The sequence below is a fragment of the Colius striatus genome, chromosome 1 (assembly GCF_028858725.1).
Source record: "Colius striatus isolate bColStr4 chromosome 1, bColStr4.1.hap1, whole genome shotgun sequence".
Classification (NCBI taxonomy): Eukaryota; Metazoa; Chordata; class Aves; order Coliiformes; family Coliidae; genus Colius; species Colius striatus.
The window spans coordinates 134,038,026-134,059,472 of NC_084759.1; the positions used below are offsets into that span (position 1 = coordinate 134,038,026).

General features: G+C 46.9%; 2 protein-coding genes across 2 annotated transcripts; both read right to left on the reverse strand.

The window, feature by feature from the left end:
* On the reverse strand, positions 1 to 3,204 carry LOC133624698 (trypsin I-P1-like). The gene is made up of 5 exons (XM_061988834.1): positions 3,165 to 3,204; positions 2,771 to 2,939; positions 1,917 to 2,170; positions 1,017 to 1,153; positions 1 to 150 (listed from the first exon to the last, which is right to left on the reverse strand). Exons 1-5 carry the CDS (start codon positions 3,202 to 3,204, stop codon positions 1 to 3), a joined length of 750 nt encoding a protein of 249 aa, XP_061844818.1.
* Positions 3,205 to 11,728: 8,524 nt separating this feature from the next.
* LOC133624699 (trypsin I-P1-like) lies at positions 11,729 to 14,959 on the reverse strand. Its single transcript, XM_061988835.1, has 5 exons — positions 14,893 to 14,959; positions 14,499 to 14,667; positions 13,645 to 13,898; positions 12,745 to 12,881; positions 11,729 to 11,878 (listed from the first exon to the last, which is right to left on the reverse strand). The coding sequence occupies exons 1-5, from the start codon at positions 14,930 to 14,932 to the stop codon at positions 11,729 to 11,731; spliced, it is 750 nt and encodes a 249-aa protein (XP_061844819.1). The 5' UTR covers positions 14,933 to 14,959.
* Positions 14,960 to 21,447: the final 6,488 nt, after the last annotated feature.

A 21,447-nucleotide genomic window follows, 5' to 3' on the forward strand; every position in this document is an offset into this window, starting at 1 on the left:
TCAATTGGCAGCTATAGTTGACTTGATCCAGGAGACATAATTGCAAACCTTTGTGTAAACACCAGGATAGCCTTTCTGCGCACATCCAAGACCCCAGGAAACAACGCCCTGGAGCTGCCCATTGCAGACCACTGGACCACCGGAATCCCCCTGGGCACAGAAAGGATACAGATACTCAGCAAATGCTCTCAGTGTAAGCAAAGAGCCAGAGATTCCAGAAATCATTGACCTTTGAGACAGCTCCACTGTGCTTTTTCTACACACAACTTCTACAAAGGTCATTTCTGATGACCACTCTACACCTGATGCTACTGTGCCTCACCTTGGTTTGGATGAATAAGCGGCCTATTTTTGACGGATGCAGTCCTCAGCAGTTCCTTAGCATATGTGTATCTTATACACTATTCTGCCAAGGACTTGCTCAGAGCTAGGCACACGTGCAATGCAGAGCGACTATCAGGTGTGTTCATTTTCCAGACTTCCTGTGTCTGGACACACTAGCTGCTTCATTTTCTGTGAGTCCAAACCTAGCATTAGCATCCCCTCTGCCAGAGCAGGGCTACTTAGAGTAGGTCACACAGGAACGCATCCAGGTGGGTTTTGAATGCCTCCAGATAAGGAGAATCAACAACCCCTCTGGGCAGCCCGTTCCAGTGCTCCGTCACCTTCACAGTGAAGAAATGATTCCTTGTGTTTCTTTGGAACCTCTTATGTTCCAGCTTGTACCCGTTGCGCCTTGTCCTATCACTAGGTGCAGGCGCAGGCATAGTCTGCTTGTGGAGGTTTAGGGCAGAGGTGTTCGCTGCCTCAAGAAGGGGCTAACCGCTAACTGAGTGGAAAAAAACCTAGGCTCACTCATTAAGCAACTTTTGCCCTAAGCCTCCGCTGCTGTTCAAAAAAACCAACATTCAGACATGACGGTGCAGCGAGTCTAACAGATTCTCTAATGTGAAGGCCTATTCTGTTAGCAAAAAGCAGGAGAGAAACACATGTGAAAGGAGAAGTAGACATTTTACCTGGCAGGAGTCTTTCCCTCCCTCCAAGTATCCTACACATATCATGTTCGAGGTAATTTCCCCAGGGTAGGCTTCGTTGCACGCACTTGAGGAGAGTACAGGAGCCTTCAGGCACTGCAAGGTGTCTGGATACTGAACTGCAGGAAAACACAGAGAGATGGTTGACAAGATCTCCAAGTTCATTTCAGAGGCCTGAGGAGACCTTTCTAAGGGGAAATGTAACCACTGAGTATCTTGTTTTAGCAGTCATCATTTTTCCTCTGAACCATAATCACAGCATGGATTCCTTTTGTTTAGATGGAACAGACTCCACCTAGGGGTACACCATTCTACACTGCAGCCAGAAATCATCAATCAGCAAGCATGGAGCCAAGAGCAACTCTTGTAGCACATATGCTGCAGAAAACTTAGGCCTCAGGAAAACCAGCCTCTCCTCCGGTTCAGGTTTAGTTGTCATCACCAGCCACCATCCACACCTCTGAGCTTGGGAGTAAGAGAGTGGTGCTCTCTTCTAGTAATTTTAGATTGACAGTCAAAGATTTTCATCTTGTTCTCAGAGAACTGACACCTCCATTTACATCAGTTAAATTGCTAGTGCTTGGCACTGTACAGCTGTCAGGGCCAGGCCACAAAATTTATGGCGGTGTGAACGTGCTGGTGAACGGCACATGGACGACTTCAGTGGTTCCATGGTCGTAACATAGAGCAAGATAAAGGACCTTATGAAGGCTTGCCTTTAAAGCAGTTCAGTGGTTACTGTCCCACACAGACTTGATCACTCAAAACGGCCTGTCCCACAGCACTTCCTGTGCTCTACCCTGTACTGCTTGGAATTAACTGTGAGGTCTTAGAGTGTCTCCCGGGCCCTGGTGATGTGGTACGTTCCCACAGAGTACTCACTGCCACTGCTGAGTGTGTTGCCCCAGCCAGAGATTAGGCATGTGGTGCCTGCGGCCACACAGCTGGTAGGCAGAGGAACTGTTTGGACAGCTTTGTTGAGCGTGGCTGCTTTGGAAAGCTTGATGAGCATAATATCATTGTCCAGCGTTGAGGAGCTGTAGCCGGAGTGGCGGATGACTTTAGATGAACTAATCAACTGCTGAGTGGATTCTGTGAGTGCCAGATTGTGTTTCCCAAGCTGCACTTGGATGCGACTGGAAAAGAGAAGGAATGGCATATATTTCACTGCTACAGACAGGTTATGAGGAACATCCCTGTCACCGCATTCACGTGCTTTGACATAGCAATCTCAGCAGCTGTTTTCACGTAGGTTATCTTTCTTGTCCCACAACACGTCCTGAGATCTTACCCACTCCCAGTGCAGGTGGTGAATTTCTGCAACTTGATGTTGTTGAGCTGGGACAAGTTGAATATAAACCAGTGCTTTATACAAGCATTCTGGAAAAAGGCAAACTGCTATCACCCCAATTTCATTCCTCTCCCTGTTCTCCAGTGACTAAGCTTTAGCAAGAGTAGTGCAATTCCTAAGAAATCGCAGTCGGTAACTCCTTGCTCGATTATCACATTGTCATGTCAGAAAGCGCTCTGCATCCACAGAAACGCTCGCAGAAGTGGGAAACCCCTAATGACGATAATGCCTCAGCCCAGCTTCCTGAAGGAGCCACCTATTCCCTGGTTATCTCCTGTCAGAACGGAGTCACTTGCGTATTTGGATCTCAGAGCTCAGAACTCCTGCTAAAAGGGAATGCAAAGAAAGAGAGAGGTCACAGGAGTATACATTCTTTTGCACTCACTATTTGTAGCAGTGAGCAGCTGACAGGACCCACTGGCTGTCGATGAGGGAACCTCCACAGAAGTGATACCCAGAATTCAGGGACACCTGATAGGCAACAGAGCTCTCTGCACAGGTGTAGCCTCCCACGATCTTGTCATCGTCATCATCGGAGTTGACGGGGAAGGCAACTGGGAGATAAGAAGTCAAGAACCCTTACAAAGGCATTGATTCCCCACTCTGTGACACAAGCAATTATGAACAGACAACAGTCAAACAAAGTCGCAGTGCTCTACCTCAAAACTTTTGCAAGTGGAAACCGGACTTCACGTTCCTGCAACAGACTGCCTTGCAAACTTGATCAGAAAATGAGCCACCTTATAAACTGCCAAAATAGAACTCAAAAATATACTCACCAGCCACACCAACAAAGGTGACAAGCAGTATGTATTTCATGATCTTGACACAGCCTCCAGCCTCGACTGGTGGACTGGAAGTGTGAGCTGCTAGAAATACATTTTTTGAAAGGGCCTTATCTCCAGTCCAAGGTTTTCTCCAGACAAAAAGTACACAGTGGAAAATCTGAAGATCCAAATGTGGGCATTAAAAGATAGAAAGTACAAATAACATATCAGTTAATCATAAACCTTTCCTAACATAGAGAGCTATTATTACATTATTCCAGAGGGCAGCCTTCAATTTAAAAATACACTGGGGCTTTGGAAGACGTGGAGTTATTTGTCTGTTTCACTCTTAGATGCAGCATCTGTTGAGGGCAGACCTCAAACCCCTCTGAGATTCTTCTGCGTGGTGTCATTCTTAAAAACGCACATTGCTACCGGAAGCTGTATATTGTAGGTGATGGACACTTAGGACACTATACATTTATTTGGAAAATCAAACACACAACAAACCCAAAACAACCAAACAAGAAATACCCAAAAACCTCTCAGCATTAAGACTGGTGATTTTGGCAAATTCCTTTTCTTGAGTAAACTGTGCGTCTGTGTGTGTGTTTATCACACAGTACATACTGTTTTCCCAAATAAGACTATTCAAAAGTAATTTCAACTAGTGAGTACAAAACCCTCTATTCTGTGCCCCAACCACCTCCCAAGGTAAAGAGTTCAAGTGTGGAAATGTGCACCACATCTCCTTCTTTCCTAATTTCTCTCCCCTAATCTGTAGAATAATATTGGCCTGACTACCAAGCCATATTTTTTATTTAGCTTTGGAATGTTCCATAAATACTCATTTTTGTCATGGAAGCCTTTCTGTGTAATGCTGATGTTTATGGATGCAACGTGTATGAACGCAAATAATGAGATCTTCTGAAATCCGTCTCTGAAAGAGAGAGGATTCCTGTCATGACGCTGACTTTGCCAAAGATAACTGCGTTTGATGAATAATAATTTTCTGAGGAGCTAACAGATTCATCAGGTTAGCTCCTGTAAGGTTGAGGGCAGCCTTTGGCTGCAGCAACCCAAGATGGTGGAGTTCAGGATCTTTTGAGTATACCGAGTATAACAGAATACCAAGCATGGTTAAACAGGAAACTGTTGGCTAAAGTCAAGTGGCAGAAGAAAGTCTATAGGTCATGGAAGGAAGGGATGGCCACTTGGTATGGATATAAGACTGTTGTCAGAGGATGTAGGGAGGCAATTAGAAAAGCTAAAGCCCTGTTGGAGTTATACCTTGGAAGGGAGGTAAAGGAGGTGCCTGAGGACTGGAGGAAAGCAAACGTCACTCGTCTTCAAAAGGGGTAAGAAGGAGGACCCAGGTCACTACAGGCCAGTCAGCCTCACCTCCATCCCTGGAAAGGTGATGGAACAACTTATCCTGGATGCTGTTTCCAGGCATTTAAAAGACAAGAGGGTCATTGGGAGCAGTCAACATGGCTTTACCAAAGGGAAGTCATGTTTGACCAACCTGATAGCCTTTTATGAAGATGGAACCAGGTGGAGAGATGGTGGTAGTGTGGTGGATGTGGTTTATCTTGATTTCAGCAAAGCATCTGACACCATCTCCCACAGAATCCTCACAGAAAAACTGAGAAGGGGTGGGCTGGATGATCAGGTAGTGAGGTGGATTGTTAACTGGTTGAAGGGAAGAAGGCAGAGAGTGGTCATCAGTGGGGCAGGGTCTAGTTGGAGGCCTCTATCTAGTGCAGTCCCTCAGGGGTCGGTGCGGGGACCGGTACTGTTCAATATATTCATTAATGATCTTGATGCGGGAACAGAGGGCACTGTCAGCAACTTTGCTGATGATACTAAACTAGGGGGAGCGGCTGACACATGCATAACCCCATGTTCCAGTACAGGGTGGGGAATGAACTGTTGGAGGGGAAAGGGACCTGGGGGTCCTGGTGGACAGCAGGATGGCCAGCAACGTGCCCTCGTGGCCAAGAAGGCCAATGGCATCCTGGGCTGTATTAGAAGGGCTGTGGTTACTAGGTTGAGAGAGGTTCTCCTCCCCCTCTACTCCGCCCCCGTGAGACCACATCTGGAATATTGTGTCCAGTTCTGGGCCCTTCAGTTCAAGAAGGACAGGGAGCTGCTGGAGAGAGCTCAGCACAGGGCCACAAAGATTATTAAGGGAGTGGAGCATCTCCCTTACGATGAAAGGCTGAGGGAGCTGGGGCTCTTCAGTTTGGAGGAGACTGAGGGTCTGATCTCATTAGTGTTTACAAATACATAAAGACTCCATTTCTCAGTCAGTTCTTTGAGAGCTCGGGAGGACTGGAACACACAGTGCCACTGTCCAGATGGAAATTTTCCTTTATATTAAAGGGCAAGTTCAGGGCCTGGGACTCCTCCAAGGAGATGCGTGAATTGCTGCATGAAATTTCTTGGGCTTTAGACTGGTGTCAGTACACAGTTTTCTTACAAATATGCATTATCCCGAGAGACAAGAAAGGATTACGAGCTTGCTGTGGAAAAGGGAAAGATCCATAATAGGACTAAGCGTCGCAAGAATTACTAAGCATATCTAATCCCATCATCACTAAGCAGAGCAAGAGCAATTCCTAATCTACAACAGTGCACAATTTGATCTCTCTATGGGTTTCCAGTTTCTTTATCCAAAACATGCCATTGGCATAGAGGCAGGCTGCCGTCTGATATTTTAAAGCAGCATTTTTCCTGAGATATAGCTCTAATAACCTTTGAGGTAACATCTAGCTAGGACGGACATCTTCTTTTTCCTTCTTTTCATAGGGTTTATTAGGTAACGTTTGATGTCGTATCCACCCAAGTGTCAGGAAAATTCAGCAGTTCAGCGTCTGAACTGGGAAGCATGACCATACCTGCCTTTATGTTGGGTTTTTTTGTTGCTTTCCCATGTTACTTATTTAACCTACTCTGTTCTTTAATGGATCGCTTATTCTCCACAGCAGGAAAGGCACCATATAGGGGGTGCCTGCTCATCTCATTGAAGAAAAGATCTCTGCAAGACTTTCTATGCTACTTGCTTAAATTAGCAAGAGGACGCTACTGACCTCATACCTCACCCAAGACCTTCCCATTCCCCTTCTCTGCCTCTCAAGGGCCCGTTCAAGAGTGAACCCCAGGACCCCAGGGTGCATGCCAGCAGGACAGCACGTGGAGCACACTGATCTCAAATGAAGGTGAACAGGGTGTTTGTGATACACAACTCACAGGTCATCCAGCAACAGACTGCTTCAGAACAGCCCTTCAGGCTTTTCAGTGAGAGCTCTGAAGGGCAAACGGGCTCCTCTACATGCAGGTAACACCTCTCCCACCCCTCCTTCCTTCCTTCCTTGCTTCCTTTAAGACTATGAGGAATCTCTACCTGAAATGTCAATACCTTCTTCTGCTCCATGCTGATGAAATTCCACAGACTCATTGTAAAGGATTTTGTTCAGGATCTTTCAAAAAGTACACTCTGCGGACACATATCCAGCTGCAAGCAAATCTCTCATTTAATGCTGCAGCAGGATGTTGGCAGCCCCAGGTGCACAGGAAGGAGGAGAACTGGTGAATTGAGGGCAGCTGTGTTAGATATCATCTACAGACAAGTAATTGCAACCTGCATTTCTAGAAATCCATGTTCCTAGTTCAAGTATTTCAGTCAGCTGTGTCATCACTGGACTCAGGTAAAGTAAATACACTTGTCCAGGCTGATGCAAGATCCTGGGAAATGGAAACCTGGTGAGACCATGTGCTGACAGAGAAAAAGCTTCCCAGGAGCATAAAGCGGAGGAGTTTCCGAGGCTAGTCCTTGTACACCTCACTGACCTTGGTGGTGGAAGGACCGTTGATTCTCTCTTCCTGAATCTTTCCTGCCTGGGAGCATTCTTCAAAGGTTCTTCCAGCTCCCCACACCTGAGGAAACCTTCTGTCAAAGCCTCTTGCATTGTAATCTCTGCCTGCGTTTCTCTTTCTTCATTGGCATAGCATTCTTTTTTTCTTCTCTTTCCACCCATGTCAGAGATTTGGACTCTTGATCTCCTAGAGAAACAGAGTAGGTAGGTCATGACAAGAGTGTGTAAAATTAGGAGTGGCCTGGGGAGACTGGGCAGAGATGGATTGCTTGCTGTCTCTTCCTGTAAAAAAAAAAATAAGGGCTAGCAATTAAAGCTGGGGGGATGGCAGGCTCAGAAGAAGCAAAGGACAATTCATCTTCTTTTAGGGAAATTATGGAACCCCTTGTCGTAGATTTTTGTGGATACAAAAGGTTAACGTGGCCCCAGAAAATGAGAGGCCACATTTGCAGCAGAATTCATTGAGGGCCATGAGGGTTAAAGACACTCCATCTGACCTCCCTTGTCCTCATGAACTGCCTGGTGTTGCACAGTTCCCTGCTAATATAGCCCAGTAAGAAGCTGAAGAGAAGCGTAGACACCTTCTGGACTGTCAGCCGTAAGCCAGAGTATCTCCCATGACCCAGAAAAGGATAGTCAGGGCTGCCAAAGTCTTGCCATATGGTTCAGTGAGTTACCCAACCTCACCTTTTCATTTGCTGGAGAACAGAGAGGGTCCTAGGAGCAGCTCAGCCCCTTTTCAGCAGGATAGGAGGGGTCAGGTCAGAGCTGACCTAACAAAGATGTGGTTTAGAAGGTTTGGCTCAACTCTTGAGAATTTTTAGTTTGAAGTGGCAACGGCAATCTTAAGGCCCTGTGGAAACAAACTTAGGAGTAGCCTTCAATGTTCAGCAGATCAATGAGACGCATATTGACTGGCCACAGCTGTGCAATTTCCAGGTGGTAGTAGAAAACCACAGAGATCTCTAGTGATCATTGCCGTCTTGAGTTTCTGCAGTCACGTTCTATTTTATTTGTAGTACAATTTTCTCCTATGCAGTACTTCTTTTGCCAGCTTTCAGTGGCACTGCACAAAAGCTAGTCTAAGAAGTTTCTCTTGGAACAGCTGCTCTCCTTCTCACACTCCCCGTCCTCATATTTATTCTCCTTTGTCTCCTGCTGTAGAAGGTATCGAGGGAGCTGTAGCTACAGAAACCACAGTCAAAGGTGCTTGTTTTATATGCTCAGTCGTGACACTCAGGCACATCTGTGTAAAGCAGCTGTGTGTTCATAACGCACAGCAGTTTGTCAATAATAGCCTACTTGCAGTCTAGATGTTACACTGGCTACTCAAAAGATAAAATGATGGAAAGAGAGGATGTGTAAAGTCACATCTCTATGCAGATAATGATGTTATGCCACGTGATACGGGCATCCTGCAATTACTGGGGGGGGGGGGGGGGGGGGGGGGGTCACGTAATCATAGAACCATAGAATCACAGATGGTTGAAGCAAGGAGGAGCCTTCGAAATTCATCTGGCCCAACCCCCCTGCTCAAGCAGGGCCATCTAAAGCCAGTGGCCCAGGACTGTGTCTAGATAGCTTTTGCATGTCTAAGTATGCAGACTTCACGATCTCCCTACTCCAGTTTCCTTGTGTTCATAAGGAACCTCCGACATTTCAGTTTGTCCCCATTGTCTCTGATCTCCTTTGATATGCCACCCAAAGCCTGGCCATGGCTCAGGGAGGAACCAAAGGAGTTTCTTGTCTATTTGGCTTTGATCACATAGCTCCCCACAAGGACAGACACCTGGTTTCACAGCCTGGACAGCCTGCCTCTCGACAAGCAAAGGAATACATTCTCACAGCATCTGTCTGCACTAATAATTATATTCTTTCTAAGCTACATCTTTCATTAATAGTCATACATCTTTCACTAATAATCAAGTACTAATTTTATGTAACATTTGGTTGGGAGATTCGTATAGAGGTCAACTTTGGTTCAGGGCCTGTTTTTCAGGCCTCAGTACTTCAGACTCCCAGGTCCTTTTCTGCAAAACTGCTTTCCATCTGGGTCGCCTCCAGCATATGTTGGTACATAGAATTATTTCTACAAAAGCACAGAACTTTGCACCTCCCCTTGTTGAACTTCAGAAGCTAATTGTTGGATCATTTCTCCAGCCTGTTGAGGTCCCTCTGGATGGCAGCATGACTCTGTGGTGTATCAGCCACCACTCCCAGCCTGGAGTTGCTGGGCCAAGTTGCTGAGGCTAAACTCTGCCCCATCATCCAGGTCATTAACAGAGATGTTAAACAGAACAAATAGAACCATGTGTGCTCTCAGGTTCTACCGAGGTTCCTGCAGCCTTTCCTCATATGAAAGATATTCCAGTCCCCTGATCATCTTGGTGGCCCTGCGCTGGACTCTATCCAGCACTTCCCTGTCCCTCTTGAGCTGGGGAGCCCAGAACTGGACAGAGTACTCCTGATGAGGCCTCACCAGGGCAGAGGAGAGGGGGAGAAGAACCTCCCTTCATCTGCTGGCCACACTCTTCTTGATGCATCCTAGGATGCCATTGGCCTTCTTGGCCATGAGGGCACATTGCTGGCTCATGTTTAGCTTATTACCAATCAAGACTCCCAGGTCTCTCTCTGCAGAGCTGCTTTTCAGCAGTTCGACCCCCAGCCTGTACTGGTGCAAGGGGTTGTTCCTTCCAAGATGCAGGACTCTGCACTTGTCCTTGTTGAACCTCATGAGGTTCCTCTCTGCCCAACTCTCAAGCTGGTTGAGATCCCGCTGAATGGCAGCACAGCCTTCTGGGGAATCAGCCAGTCCTCCCAGTTTGGTGTCATCAGCGAACTTGCTGAGGGTACACTCTGTCCCCTCATCCACATTGTTGATGAAGATGTTGAACAAGACTGGCCCCAGAACCGATCCCTGTGGAACTCCACTCCAACTCAATTCTATGCCATTGATCACCACCCTCTGGGCTCTGTCATTCAGCCAGCTCTCGATCCACCTCACTGTCCGCTCATCCAAGCCACACTGCTTGAGCTTTCTGTTATGGGAGACAGTGTCAAAAGCCTTGCTGAAGTCAAGGTATATGACATCCACTGCTCTCCCCTCATCTAGCCAGCCGGTTAGGCACTCATAGAAGGATATCAGGTTGGTCAAACAGGATTTCCCCTTGGTGAATCCATGTTGACTCCCCCTGATAACCATCTTTTCCTTCAGTGATAACATTCAGGATGAGTTGTTCCATCACCTTTCCAGGGATGGAGGTGAGGCTGACCGGCCTGTAGTTTCCTGGGTCATCCTTCTTGCCCTTTTTGAAGACATGAGAGAGACTAGAACATTTTCTTCAGCTAGGGGTGTGTTTCTGCATATCATGAAACTATGTAATACCTGCATGTGGCCAATAGTCTGTGCACAAAGCCCATCCCACTAACACAGCCTGCAGTCATCCAAGCACAAAGCCCAAGAATGAGGTGTGTCGGGACCTTATTATATCAAAGCAATTTTACCAGGACAAATTCTCCCAGCTACAGGCATCTGTGCTGCAGAACAAATAGATCCATGTGTGCTCTCAGGTTCTAGTGATCACTTCCTAACACCTGTGTGGGAACAGGCCTTTTTTTCCCCTTCTCCATTTTCTCCCTTCTTTTTTTTTTTTGGGGGGGGGGGGGTGGGGAGGGGATTGCAGGGTAGTGGGGAGGAGTTTATCTTAAGCTGTTTTGCTCCATTCTTCTAGTTTATTTTCTCTCAGGAATTCTCTCTCTGTTTTGCTGCAGCATTTAGATTTATCTAGGATAATGTGAGAGCTCTTTGGATATCTCATTACCTCCTTTTCCAAATATGCTGAACAGCAGACAAAACAACTGTGACCCACGGGCTAACAAAGGTGTAGCAATACCCACTTCTGGAAAACTGATAATTTTTCTCTCTTTCTTCTGTCATTTTGTTGGGAGCTATTGCTTCTTATTCGAGAACAGTGTGACTTCTGAGTCATAGATCCTCCCCGCCACACTTTCCAAAGAGACACTGACTTTACACAAGTTCAGGTGATGTGCCTCTTTGAAGAACCTTGAAGAACATCTCCGTCATTTTGGCTCTTCCAGGAAAATTAAGTAAGCCCAGCATGATCGGTTAACTGAGCAAAAAGATACAGGCAGCAGCTCCAGTGACACCGGTACATGAAGAGAACAAGCCTTAACAAGAGGTTGTTCCATTCCCCAAGCAGAGTTCTCAGGGAGGTTCCACTAGGGAACGCTCAGACGTGTTCTTGGGGGTGGGAGTGTGGGCAATGGAGAGTGCTTGTGTTGCTGCCTGCTGTTTTGTACAGTAGGAGTATGCTGCCCGTTAGATTCAGCACACTCTCTCAGCTGTTTTGTAACACCTGAGTACGTGCTGATAAGAACGTGAAAAGGCGTTCTACTTTAGAAATGGTTGCCTGTAACTGAATGAAAGACTCCTGAAGAAGATGAGCCTGCAAAATGTTCCAAGATCCCCATAGCTGAGAGGCACTACAAATATTAAGTAGTTGCCCCAGAGTGACATTCCCTGCCTCTGTCCTCCATATCACAACCTATGGAAGTAGCGAGCTGCACACGGAAAGGGTGCCTGAAAGTCTTTATTTTTTTAATTATTTTTGTATGTCCAGTCCCAAAACAGAAGAAAATGATGAGGAGAAAAAGCAGATCACGCAGAATGAGCGTGTCTCAATTGGCAGCTATAGTTGACTTGATCCAGGAGACATAATTGCAAACCTTTGTGTAAACACCAGGATAGCCTTTCTGCGCACATCCAAGACCCCAGGAAACAACGCCCTGGAGCTGCCCATTGCAGACCACTGGACCACCGGAATCCCCCTGGGCACAGAAAGGATACAGATACTCAGCAAATGCTCTCAGTGTAAGCAAAGAGCCAGAGATTCCAGAAATCATTGACCTTTGAGACAGCTCCACTGTGCTTTTTCTACACACAACTTCTACAAAGGTCATTTCTGATGACCACTCTACACCTGATGCTACTGTGCCTCACCTTGGTTTGGATGAATAAGCGGCCTATTTTTGACGGATGCAGTCCTCAGCAGTTCCTTAGCATATGTGTATCTTATACACTATTCTGCCAAGGACTTGCTCAGAGCTAGGCACACGTGCAATGCAGAGCGACTATCAGGTGTGTTCATTTTCCAGACTTCCTGTGTCTGGACACACTAGCTGCTTCATTTTCTGTGAGTCCAAACCTAGCATTAGCATCCCCTCTGCCAGAGCAGGGCTACTTAGAGTAGGTCACACAGGAACGCATCCAGGTGGGTTTTGAATGCCTCCAGATAAGGAGAATCAACAACCCCTCTGGGCAGCCCGTTCCAGTGCTCCGTCACCTTCACAGTGAAGAAATGATTCCTTGTGTTTCTTTGGAACCTCTTATGTTCCAGCTTGTACCCGTTGCGCCTTGTCCTATCACTAGGTGCAGGCGCAGGCATAGTCTGCTTGTGGAGGTTTAGGGCAGAGGTGTTCGCTGCCTCAAGAAGGGGCTAACCGCTAACTGAGTGGAAAAAAACCTAGGCTCACTCATTAAGCAACTTTTGCCCTAAGCCTCCGCTGCTGTTCAAAAAAACCAACATTCAGACATGACGGTGCAGCGAGTCTAACAGATTCTCTAATGTGAAGGCCTATTCTGTTAGCAAAAAGCAGGAGAGAAACACATGTGAAAGGAGAAGTAGACATTTTACCTGGCAGGAGTCTTTCCCTCCCTCCAAGTATCCTACACATATCATGTTCGAGGTAATTTCCCCAGGGTAGGCTTCGTTGCACGCACTTGAGGAGAGTACAGGAGCCTTCAGGCACTGCAAGGTGTCTGGATACTGAACTGCAGGAAAACACAGAGAGATGGTTGACAAGATCTCCAAGTTCATTTCAGAGGCCTGAGGAGACCTTTCTAAGGGGAAATGTAACCACTGAGTATCTTGTTTTAGCAGTCATCATTTTTCCTCTGAACCATAATCACAGCATGGATTCCTTTTGTTTAGATGGAACAGACTCCACCTAGGGGTACACCATTCTACACTGCAGCCAGAAATCATCAATCAGCAAGCATGGAGCCAAGAGCAACTCTTGTAGCACATATGCTGCAGAAAACTTAGGCCTCAGGAAAACCAGCCTCTCCTCCGGTTCAGGTTTAGTTGTCATCACCAGCCACCATCCACACCTCTGAGCTTGGGAGTAAGAGAGTGGTGCTCTCTTCTAGTAATTTTAGATTGACAGTCAAAGATTTTCATCTTGTTCTCAGAGAACTGACACCTCCATTTACATCAGTTAAATTGCTAGTGCTTGGCACTGTACAGCTGTCAGGGCCAGGCCACAAAATTTATGGCGGTGTGAACGTGCTGGTGAACGGCACATGGACGACTTCAGTGGTTCCATGGTCGTAACATAGAGCAAGATAAAGGACCTTATGAAGGCTTGCCTTTAAAGCAGTTCAGTGGTTACTGTCCCACACAGACTTGATCACTCAAAACGGCCTGTCCCACAGCACTTCCTGTGCTCTACCCTGTACTGCTTGGAATTAACTGTGAGGTCTTAGAGTGTCTCCCGGGCCCTGGTGATGTGGTACGTTCCCACAGAGTACTCACTGCCACTGCTGAGTGTGTTGCCCCAGCCAGAGATTAGGCATGTGGTGCCTGCGGCCACACAGCTGGTAGGCAGAGGAACTGTTTGGACAGCTTTGTTGAGCGTGGCTGCTTTGGAAAGCTTGATGAGCATAATATCATTGTCCAGCGTTGAGGAGCTGTAGCCGGAGTGGCGGATGACTTTAGATGAACTAATCAACTGCTGAGTGGATTCTGTGAGTGCCAGATTGTGTTTCCCAAGCTGCACTTGGATGCGACTGGAAAAGAGAAGGAATGGCATATATTTCACTGCTACAGACAGGTTATGAGGAACATCCCTGTCACCGCATTCACGTGCTTTGACATAGCAATCTCAGCAGCTGTTTTCACGTAGGTTATCTTTCTTGTCCCACAACACGTCCTGAGATCTTACCCACTCCCAGTGCAGGTGGTGAATTTCTGCAACTTGATGTTGTTGAGCTGGGACAAGTTGAATATAAACCAGTGCTTTATACAAGCATTCTGGAAAAAGGCAAACTGCTATCACCCCAATTTCATTCCTCTCCCTGTTCTCCAGTGACTAAGCTTTAGCAAGAGTAGTGCAATTCCTAAGAAATCGCAGTCGGTAACTCCTTGCTCGATTATCACATTGTCATGTCAGAAAGCGCTCTGCATCCACAGAAACGCTCGCAGAAGTGGGAAACCCCTAATGACGATAATGCCTCAGCCCAGCTTCCTGAAGGAGCCACCTATTCCCTGGTTATCTCCTGTCAGAACGGAGTCACTTGCGTATTTGGATCTCAGAGCTCAGAACTCCTGCTAAAAGGGAATGCAAAGAAAGAGAGAGGTCACAGGAGTATACATTCTTTTGCACTCACTATTTGTAGCAGTGAGCAGCTGACAGGACCCACTGGCTGTCGATGAGGGAACCTCCACAGAAGTGATACCCAGAATTCAGGGACACCTGATAGGCAACAGAGCTCTCTGCACAGGTGTAGCCTCCCACGATCTTGTCATCGTCATCATCGGAGTTGACGGGGAAGGCAACTGGGAGATAAGAAGTCAAGAACCCTTACAAAGGCATTGATTCCCCACTCTGTGACACAAGCAATTATGAACAGACAACAGTCAAACAAAGTCGCAGTGCTCTACCTCAAAACTTTTGCAAGTGGAAACCGGACTTCACGTTCCTGCAACAGACTGCCTTGCAAACTTGATCAGAAAATGAGCCACCTTATAAACTGCCAAAATAGAACTCAAAAATATACTCACCAGCCACACCAACAAAGGTGACAAGCAGTATGTATTTCATGATCTTGACACAGCCTCCAGCCTCGACTGGTGGACTGGAAGTGTGAGCTGCTAGAAATACATTTTTTGAAAGGGCCTTATCTCCAGTCCAAGGTTTTCTCCAGACAAAAAGTACACAGTGGAAAATCTGAAGATCCAAATGTGGGCATTAAAAGATAGAAAGTACAAATAACATATCAGTTAATCATAAACCTTTCCTAACATAGAGAGCTATTATTACATTATTCCAGAGGGCAGCCTTCAATTTAAAAATACACTGGGGCTTTGGAAGACGTGGAGTTATTTGTCTGTTTCACTCTTAGATGCAGCATCTGTTGAGGGCAGACCTCAAACCCCTCTGAGATTCTTCTGCGTGGTGTCATTCTTAAAAACGCACATTGCTACCGGAAGCTGTATATTGTAGGTGATGGACACTTAGGACACTATACATTTATTTGGAAAATCAAACACACAACAAACCCAAAACAACCAAACAAGAAATACCCAAAAACCTCTCAGCATTAAGACTGGTGATTTTGGCAAATTCCTTTTCTTGAGTAAACTGTGCGTCTGTGTGTGTGTTTATCACACAGTACATACTGTTTTCCCAAATAAGACTATTCAAAAGTAATTTCAACTAGTGAGTACAAAACCCTCTATTCTGTGCCCCAACCACCTCCCAAGGTAAAGAGTTCAAGTGTGGAAATGTGCACCACATCTCCTTCTTTCCTAATTTCTCTCCCCTAATCTGTAGAATAATATTGGCCTGACTACCAAGCCATATTTTTTATTTAGCTTTGGAATGTTCCATAAATACTCATTTTTGTCATGGAAGCCTTTCTGTGTAATGCTGATGTTTATGGATGCAACGTGTATGAACGCAAATAATGAGATCTTCTGAAATCCGTCTCTGAAAGAGAGAGGATTCCTGTCATGACGCTGACTTTGCCAAAGATAACTGCGTTTGATGAATAATAATTTTCTGAGGAGCTAACAGATTCATCAGGTTAGCTCCTGTAAGGTTGAGGGCAGCCTTTGGCTGCAGCAACCCAAGATGGTGGAGTTCAGGATCTTTTGAGTATACCGAGTATAACAGAATACCAAGCATGGTTAAACAGGAAACTGTTGGCTAAAGTCAAGTGGCAGAAGAAAGTCTATAGGTCATGGAAGGAAGGGATGGCCACTTGGTATGGATATAAGACTGTTGTCAGAGGATGTAGGGAGGCAATTAGAAAAGCTAAAGCCCTGTTGGAGTTATACCTTGGAAGGGAGGTAAAGGAGGTGCCTGAGGACTGGAGGAAAGCAAACGTCACTCGTCTTCAAAAGGGGTAAGAAGGAGGACCCAGGTCACTACAGGCCAGTCAGCCTCACCTCCATCCCTGGAAAGGTGATGGAACAACTTATCCTGGATGCTGTTTCCAGGCATTTAAAAGACAAGAGGGTCATTGGGAGCAGTCAACATGGCTTTACCAAAGGGAAGTCATGTTTGACCAACCTGATAGCCTTTTATGAAGATGGAACCAGGTGGAGAGATGGTGGTAGTGTGGTGGATGTGGTTTATCTTGATTTCAGCAAAGCATCTGACACCATCTCCCACAGAATCCTCACAGAAAAACTGAGAAGGGGTGGGCTGGATGATCAGGTAGTGAGGTGGATTGTTAACTGGTTGAAGGGAAGAAGGCAGAGAGTGGTCATCAGTGGGGCAGGGTCTAGTTGGAGGCCTCTATCTAGTGCAGTCCCTCAGGGGTCGGTGCGGGGACCGGTACTGTTCAATATATTCATTAATGATCTTGATGCGGGAACAGAGGGCACTGTCAGCAACTTTGCTGATGATACTAAACTAGGGGGAGCGGCTGACACATGCATAACCCCATGTTCCAGTACAGGGTGGGGAATGAACTGTTGGAGGGGAAAGGGACCTGGGGGTCCTGGTGGACAGCAGGATGGCCAGCAACGTGCCCTCGTGGCCAAGAAGGCCAATGGCATCCTGGGCTGTATTAGAAGGGCTGTGGTTACTAGGTTGAGAGAGGTTCTCCTCCCCCTCTACTCCGCCCCCGTGAGACCACATCTGGAATATTGTGTCCAGTTCTGGGCCCTTCAGTTCAAGAAGGACAGGGAGCTGCTGGAGAGAGCTCAGCACAGGGCCACAAAGATTATTAAGGGAGTGGAGCATCTCCCTTACGATGAAAGGCTGAGGGAGCTGGGGCTCTTCAGTTTGGAGGAGACTGAGGGTCTGATCTCATTAGTGTTTACAAATACATAAAGACTCCATTTCTCAGTCAGTTCTTTGAGAGCTCGGGAGGACTGGAACACACAGTGCCACTGTCCAGATGGAAATTTTCCTTTATATTAAAGGGCAAGTTCAGGGCCTGGGACTCCTCCAAGGAGATGCGTGAATTGCTGCATGAAATTTCTTGGGCTTTAGACTGGTGTCAGTACACAGTTTTCTTACAAATATGCATTATCCCGAGAGACAAGAAAGGATTACGAGCTTGCTGTGGAAAAGGGAAAGATCCATAATAGGACTAAGCGTCGCAAGAATTACTAAGCATATCTAATCCCATCATCACTAAGCAGAGCAAGAGCAATTCCTAATCTACAACAGTGCACAATTTGATCTCTCTATGGGTTTCCAGTTTCTTTATCCAAAACATGCCATTGGCATAGAGGCAGGCTGCCGTCTGATATTTTAAAGCAGCATTTTTCCTGAGATATAGCTCTAATAACCTTTGAGGTAACATCTAGCTAGGACGGACATCTTCTTTTTCCTTCTTTTCATAGGGTTTATTAGGTAACGTTTGATGTCGTATCCACCCAAGTGTCAGGAAAATTCAGCAGTTCAGCGTCTGAACTGGGAAGCATGACCATACCTGCCTTTATGTTGGGTTTTTTTGTTGCTTTCCCATGTTACTTATTTAACCTACTCTGTTCTTTAATGGATCGCTTATTCTCCACAGCAGGAAAGGCACCATATAGGGGGTGCCTGCTCATCTCATTGAAGAAAAGATCTCTGCAAGACTTTCTATGCTACTTGCTTAAATTAGCAAGAGGACGCTACTGACCTCATACCTCACCCAAGACCTTCCCATTCCCCTTCTCTGCCTCTCAAGGGCCCGTTCAAGAGTGAACCCCAGGACCCCAGGGTGCATGCCAGCAGGACAGCACGTGGAGCACACTGATCTCAAATGAAGGTGAACAGGGTGTTTGTGATACACAACTCACAGGTCATCCAGCAACAGACTGCTTCAGAACAGCCCTTCAGGCTTTTCAGTGAGAGCTCTGAAGGGCAAACGGGCTCCTCTACATGCAGGTAACACCTCTCCCACCCCTCCTTCCTTCCTTCCTTGCTTCCTTTAAGACTATGAGGAATCTCTACCTGAAATGTCAATACCTTCTTCTGCTCCATGCTGATGAAATTCCACAGACTCATTGTAAAGGATTTTGTTCAGGATCTTTCAAAAAGTACACTCTGCGGACACATATCCAGCTGCAAGCAAATCTCTCATTTAATGCTGCAGCAGGATGTTGGCAGCCCCAGGACAGCACGTGGAGCACACTGATCTCAAATGAAGGTGAACAGGATATTTGTGATTTAAACAGGAAACTGTTGGGAAACATCAAGTGGCAGGAGAAAGTCTATAGGCCACTTGGTATGAATATAAGACTGCTGTCAGAGGATGTAGATCATTTCTCCAGCCTGTTGAGGTCCCTCTGGATGGCAGCATTACTCTATGGTGTATCAGCCACTACTCCCAGCTTGGTGTTGTCTGCAAAGTTACTGAGGCTAAACTCTGCCCCATCATCCAGGTCATTAACAGAGATGTTAAATAGAAGGTGTTTACCACCAGAGATGCAGTTTCTCAGGCTTCCTTTGAGACAAGAGCTGATCCAGAACAGAAAAAACAGGACAGATATCTCCAATGCTGCTGAATAGTAAAAAACTGTGGAAGTATCCAGGGAAAGCTGATGCTCAGGTGTATTTTCACAGTCCACTGTAGTGGTTTGACCCTAGCTGGTGCCAGGTGCCCGCCAAAGCTGCTCTGTTACTCCCCATTCTCAACTGGACAGGGGAGAGAAAATATAATGAAGGGCTCATGAGTCAAGATCACTCAGGAGTTACTGAAATAGGCAAAACAGACTCACCTTGGGGAAATTAATTTAATCTGTTGCCAATCAGAACTAAATCTTAAAATACCTTTCCCTCACCCTTTCCTTTCCTTCTTCCCAAGCTTAACTTTACTCCTGATTTTCTCTATCTCTTCCCTCCAGTGCCACAGAGGGACAAGGAATGGGAGTTACAGTCAGCTCATCACAGATTGTCTCCCTGCCACTCCTACCTCTCAAGGGAACGACCCTTCACTCTTCATTAATGGATCCCCCATGGGGTCACAAGTCCTGCCAGAACATCCTGCTCCAGTGTGAGCTCCTCTCTGTCCATGGGTCCAGAGTCCTGCCAGGACCCTGCTTCCGCATAGGCTTTCTACAGAGTCACAGACTCCTTGGGACATCCACCTACTCCAGCACAGGGTCCTCCCCGGGCTGCAGGTGGATCTTTGCTCTACCGTGGCCTACATGGTTGAAGGATGATGGCCTCCCTCACCATGGCCTGCACCATGGGCTGCAGGGGAACCTCTGCTCCAGTGCCTTGAGGACCTCCCCTCCCTCCTTCTTCACTGACTTTGATGTCTGCAGAGCTGTTGTTATCACATTCTCTGCTTGTATAGTTTTTCACCTGCACAGTAGCTTTCTTTCCCTTTCTCCAATATGTTAATCACAGAGGTACTACCACCACTACTAATTGTCTCGGCCTCAGCCAGTGCTGGTCTGTCTTGGAGCCATCTGGCACTGTCTCTGTCAAACACAGGGGAAGCTTCTAGCAGCTTGTCACAGAAGCCACCCCTATAGCCCTCCTGCTACCAAAACCTTCCCATGTGAACACAATGCATCTACCAAGGACAGAAGCTGAGAAATTCCTCATGGAGTGTGAGACATAGGTCTAGTCAGGGGTGCTCCAGCTCACACTGTAGCTGTGGAGAGAGGGAGACGCTGTTTGGCATGCAAGTGAACTGTGCAACACCACAATCTCCACCTGTTGATCCAGTGTCAACCTGCACAGTTTTCCACATGTTTTTCACTGAACTTTCTTCCTCAGAGAAATACTGACTTGAGCAACACCTCTCTAGCCTTCTCCTAGCATCATGAGACAGAAGTACCATCAGGGATCCTGGCCTATTTCTACTCATTTCTCCTTCCCTGACACAAAATAGAAATCCAGGCACGGGGTTCAACGGTTCTGTGAGGACAGAAAGGTGCTGCCAGCAAGGCTCAGAATGGTGAAAACCTCTGTTATTTGTTGCCTGTGTTACTTTCACTCTTGCCACTGTCCTCGCTGTTCATCCCTGTTCTCATCTTGTTCCCCAGCTGGCCCATGCTGAGCTTGCCGCACTTAGGAGGCCATGTGGATGTCCTTCTGAGCAGAAACACCTGAGGGTCCTGTGCAGAGGGTGCCAGCGGCCTGAAAATCCGCTACTGGTAGGGCATGAGTGAACAAAATTGCACTGCATAACTGCTTTCAGGACCCTCACAGTCTCAGCGGCTACATTCTAGTGGCATACCCCCATCCTTCTGGAAGGTAAGCTCAGTCCTGCCAGAAAAGGAAACCACATTGGACAGGCTGATTCACAGGGCAGTGAGGACACTGACACAGATGGTCTCATTCCATAAGCACTCCCGAAATTTGCCAGACAGTGTGTAAAGTACAGCTGCAAGAAGACCTTGCCCCTAAGGCAGCACCAAGCTGAGATACTCAAGGCTTTCCAGCTAGGCCCCAGATGCTGGGAAGAAACCACCTCTGGAGGAACTTGGGCTACTGTCTGCTGGAGGGAGAGGCCACCCTGTCCACAGTCCTACACACCTCATCTCCCTCTTGCCTCCACCTCTGAGGCACACTCAATTCTTTCTTCCTTCCCATGCCAGCACATTGACTGGCCCTGGGCTCTTCATAGGCATTTGCCTTCCTCTCCTATCCCTCTCACCACCTCTGCTGACAGGGCTGGAGGGAGCTCTGCACATACAGACACGTACGTGTGTGTGCACACACACAGACAAACATACTGACCCTTCATACACTTCCTATCAACATGCACCAGCCTGGAGCACTTCGAATACTCCAACACTTGTAACCAGGCTAGCTGGAGTAGACAAAGGCTCAGCACAATGAGCATCTCCTGTCCCTGCAGTCCCTCTGTGGAGAAAAGAGGGCTGGTGAAAGCTCAGAAAAGGGGTCATGGCCTGCTTTGTTTCCTTCCCCTCCATGTCCCATGACAAGAGGTTATAAGCATGGATATAGTGTGGCAACTGAGATCCCATCGCACTCTTTCCTTTCTGACATTCCCAATTCTGCTGCAGAGAGTAAGAGAAACTAACTACAGTAGTGTTGCAGGTAAACAGCTGGAAGCTGCAAGCACTGTTTTGCTTTTCAGAGAAAGGCATGGGGGAAGAGCTTCATTGCAATGCCCATGAGAGCCCTTGGCAGGC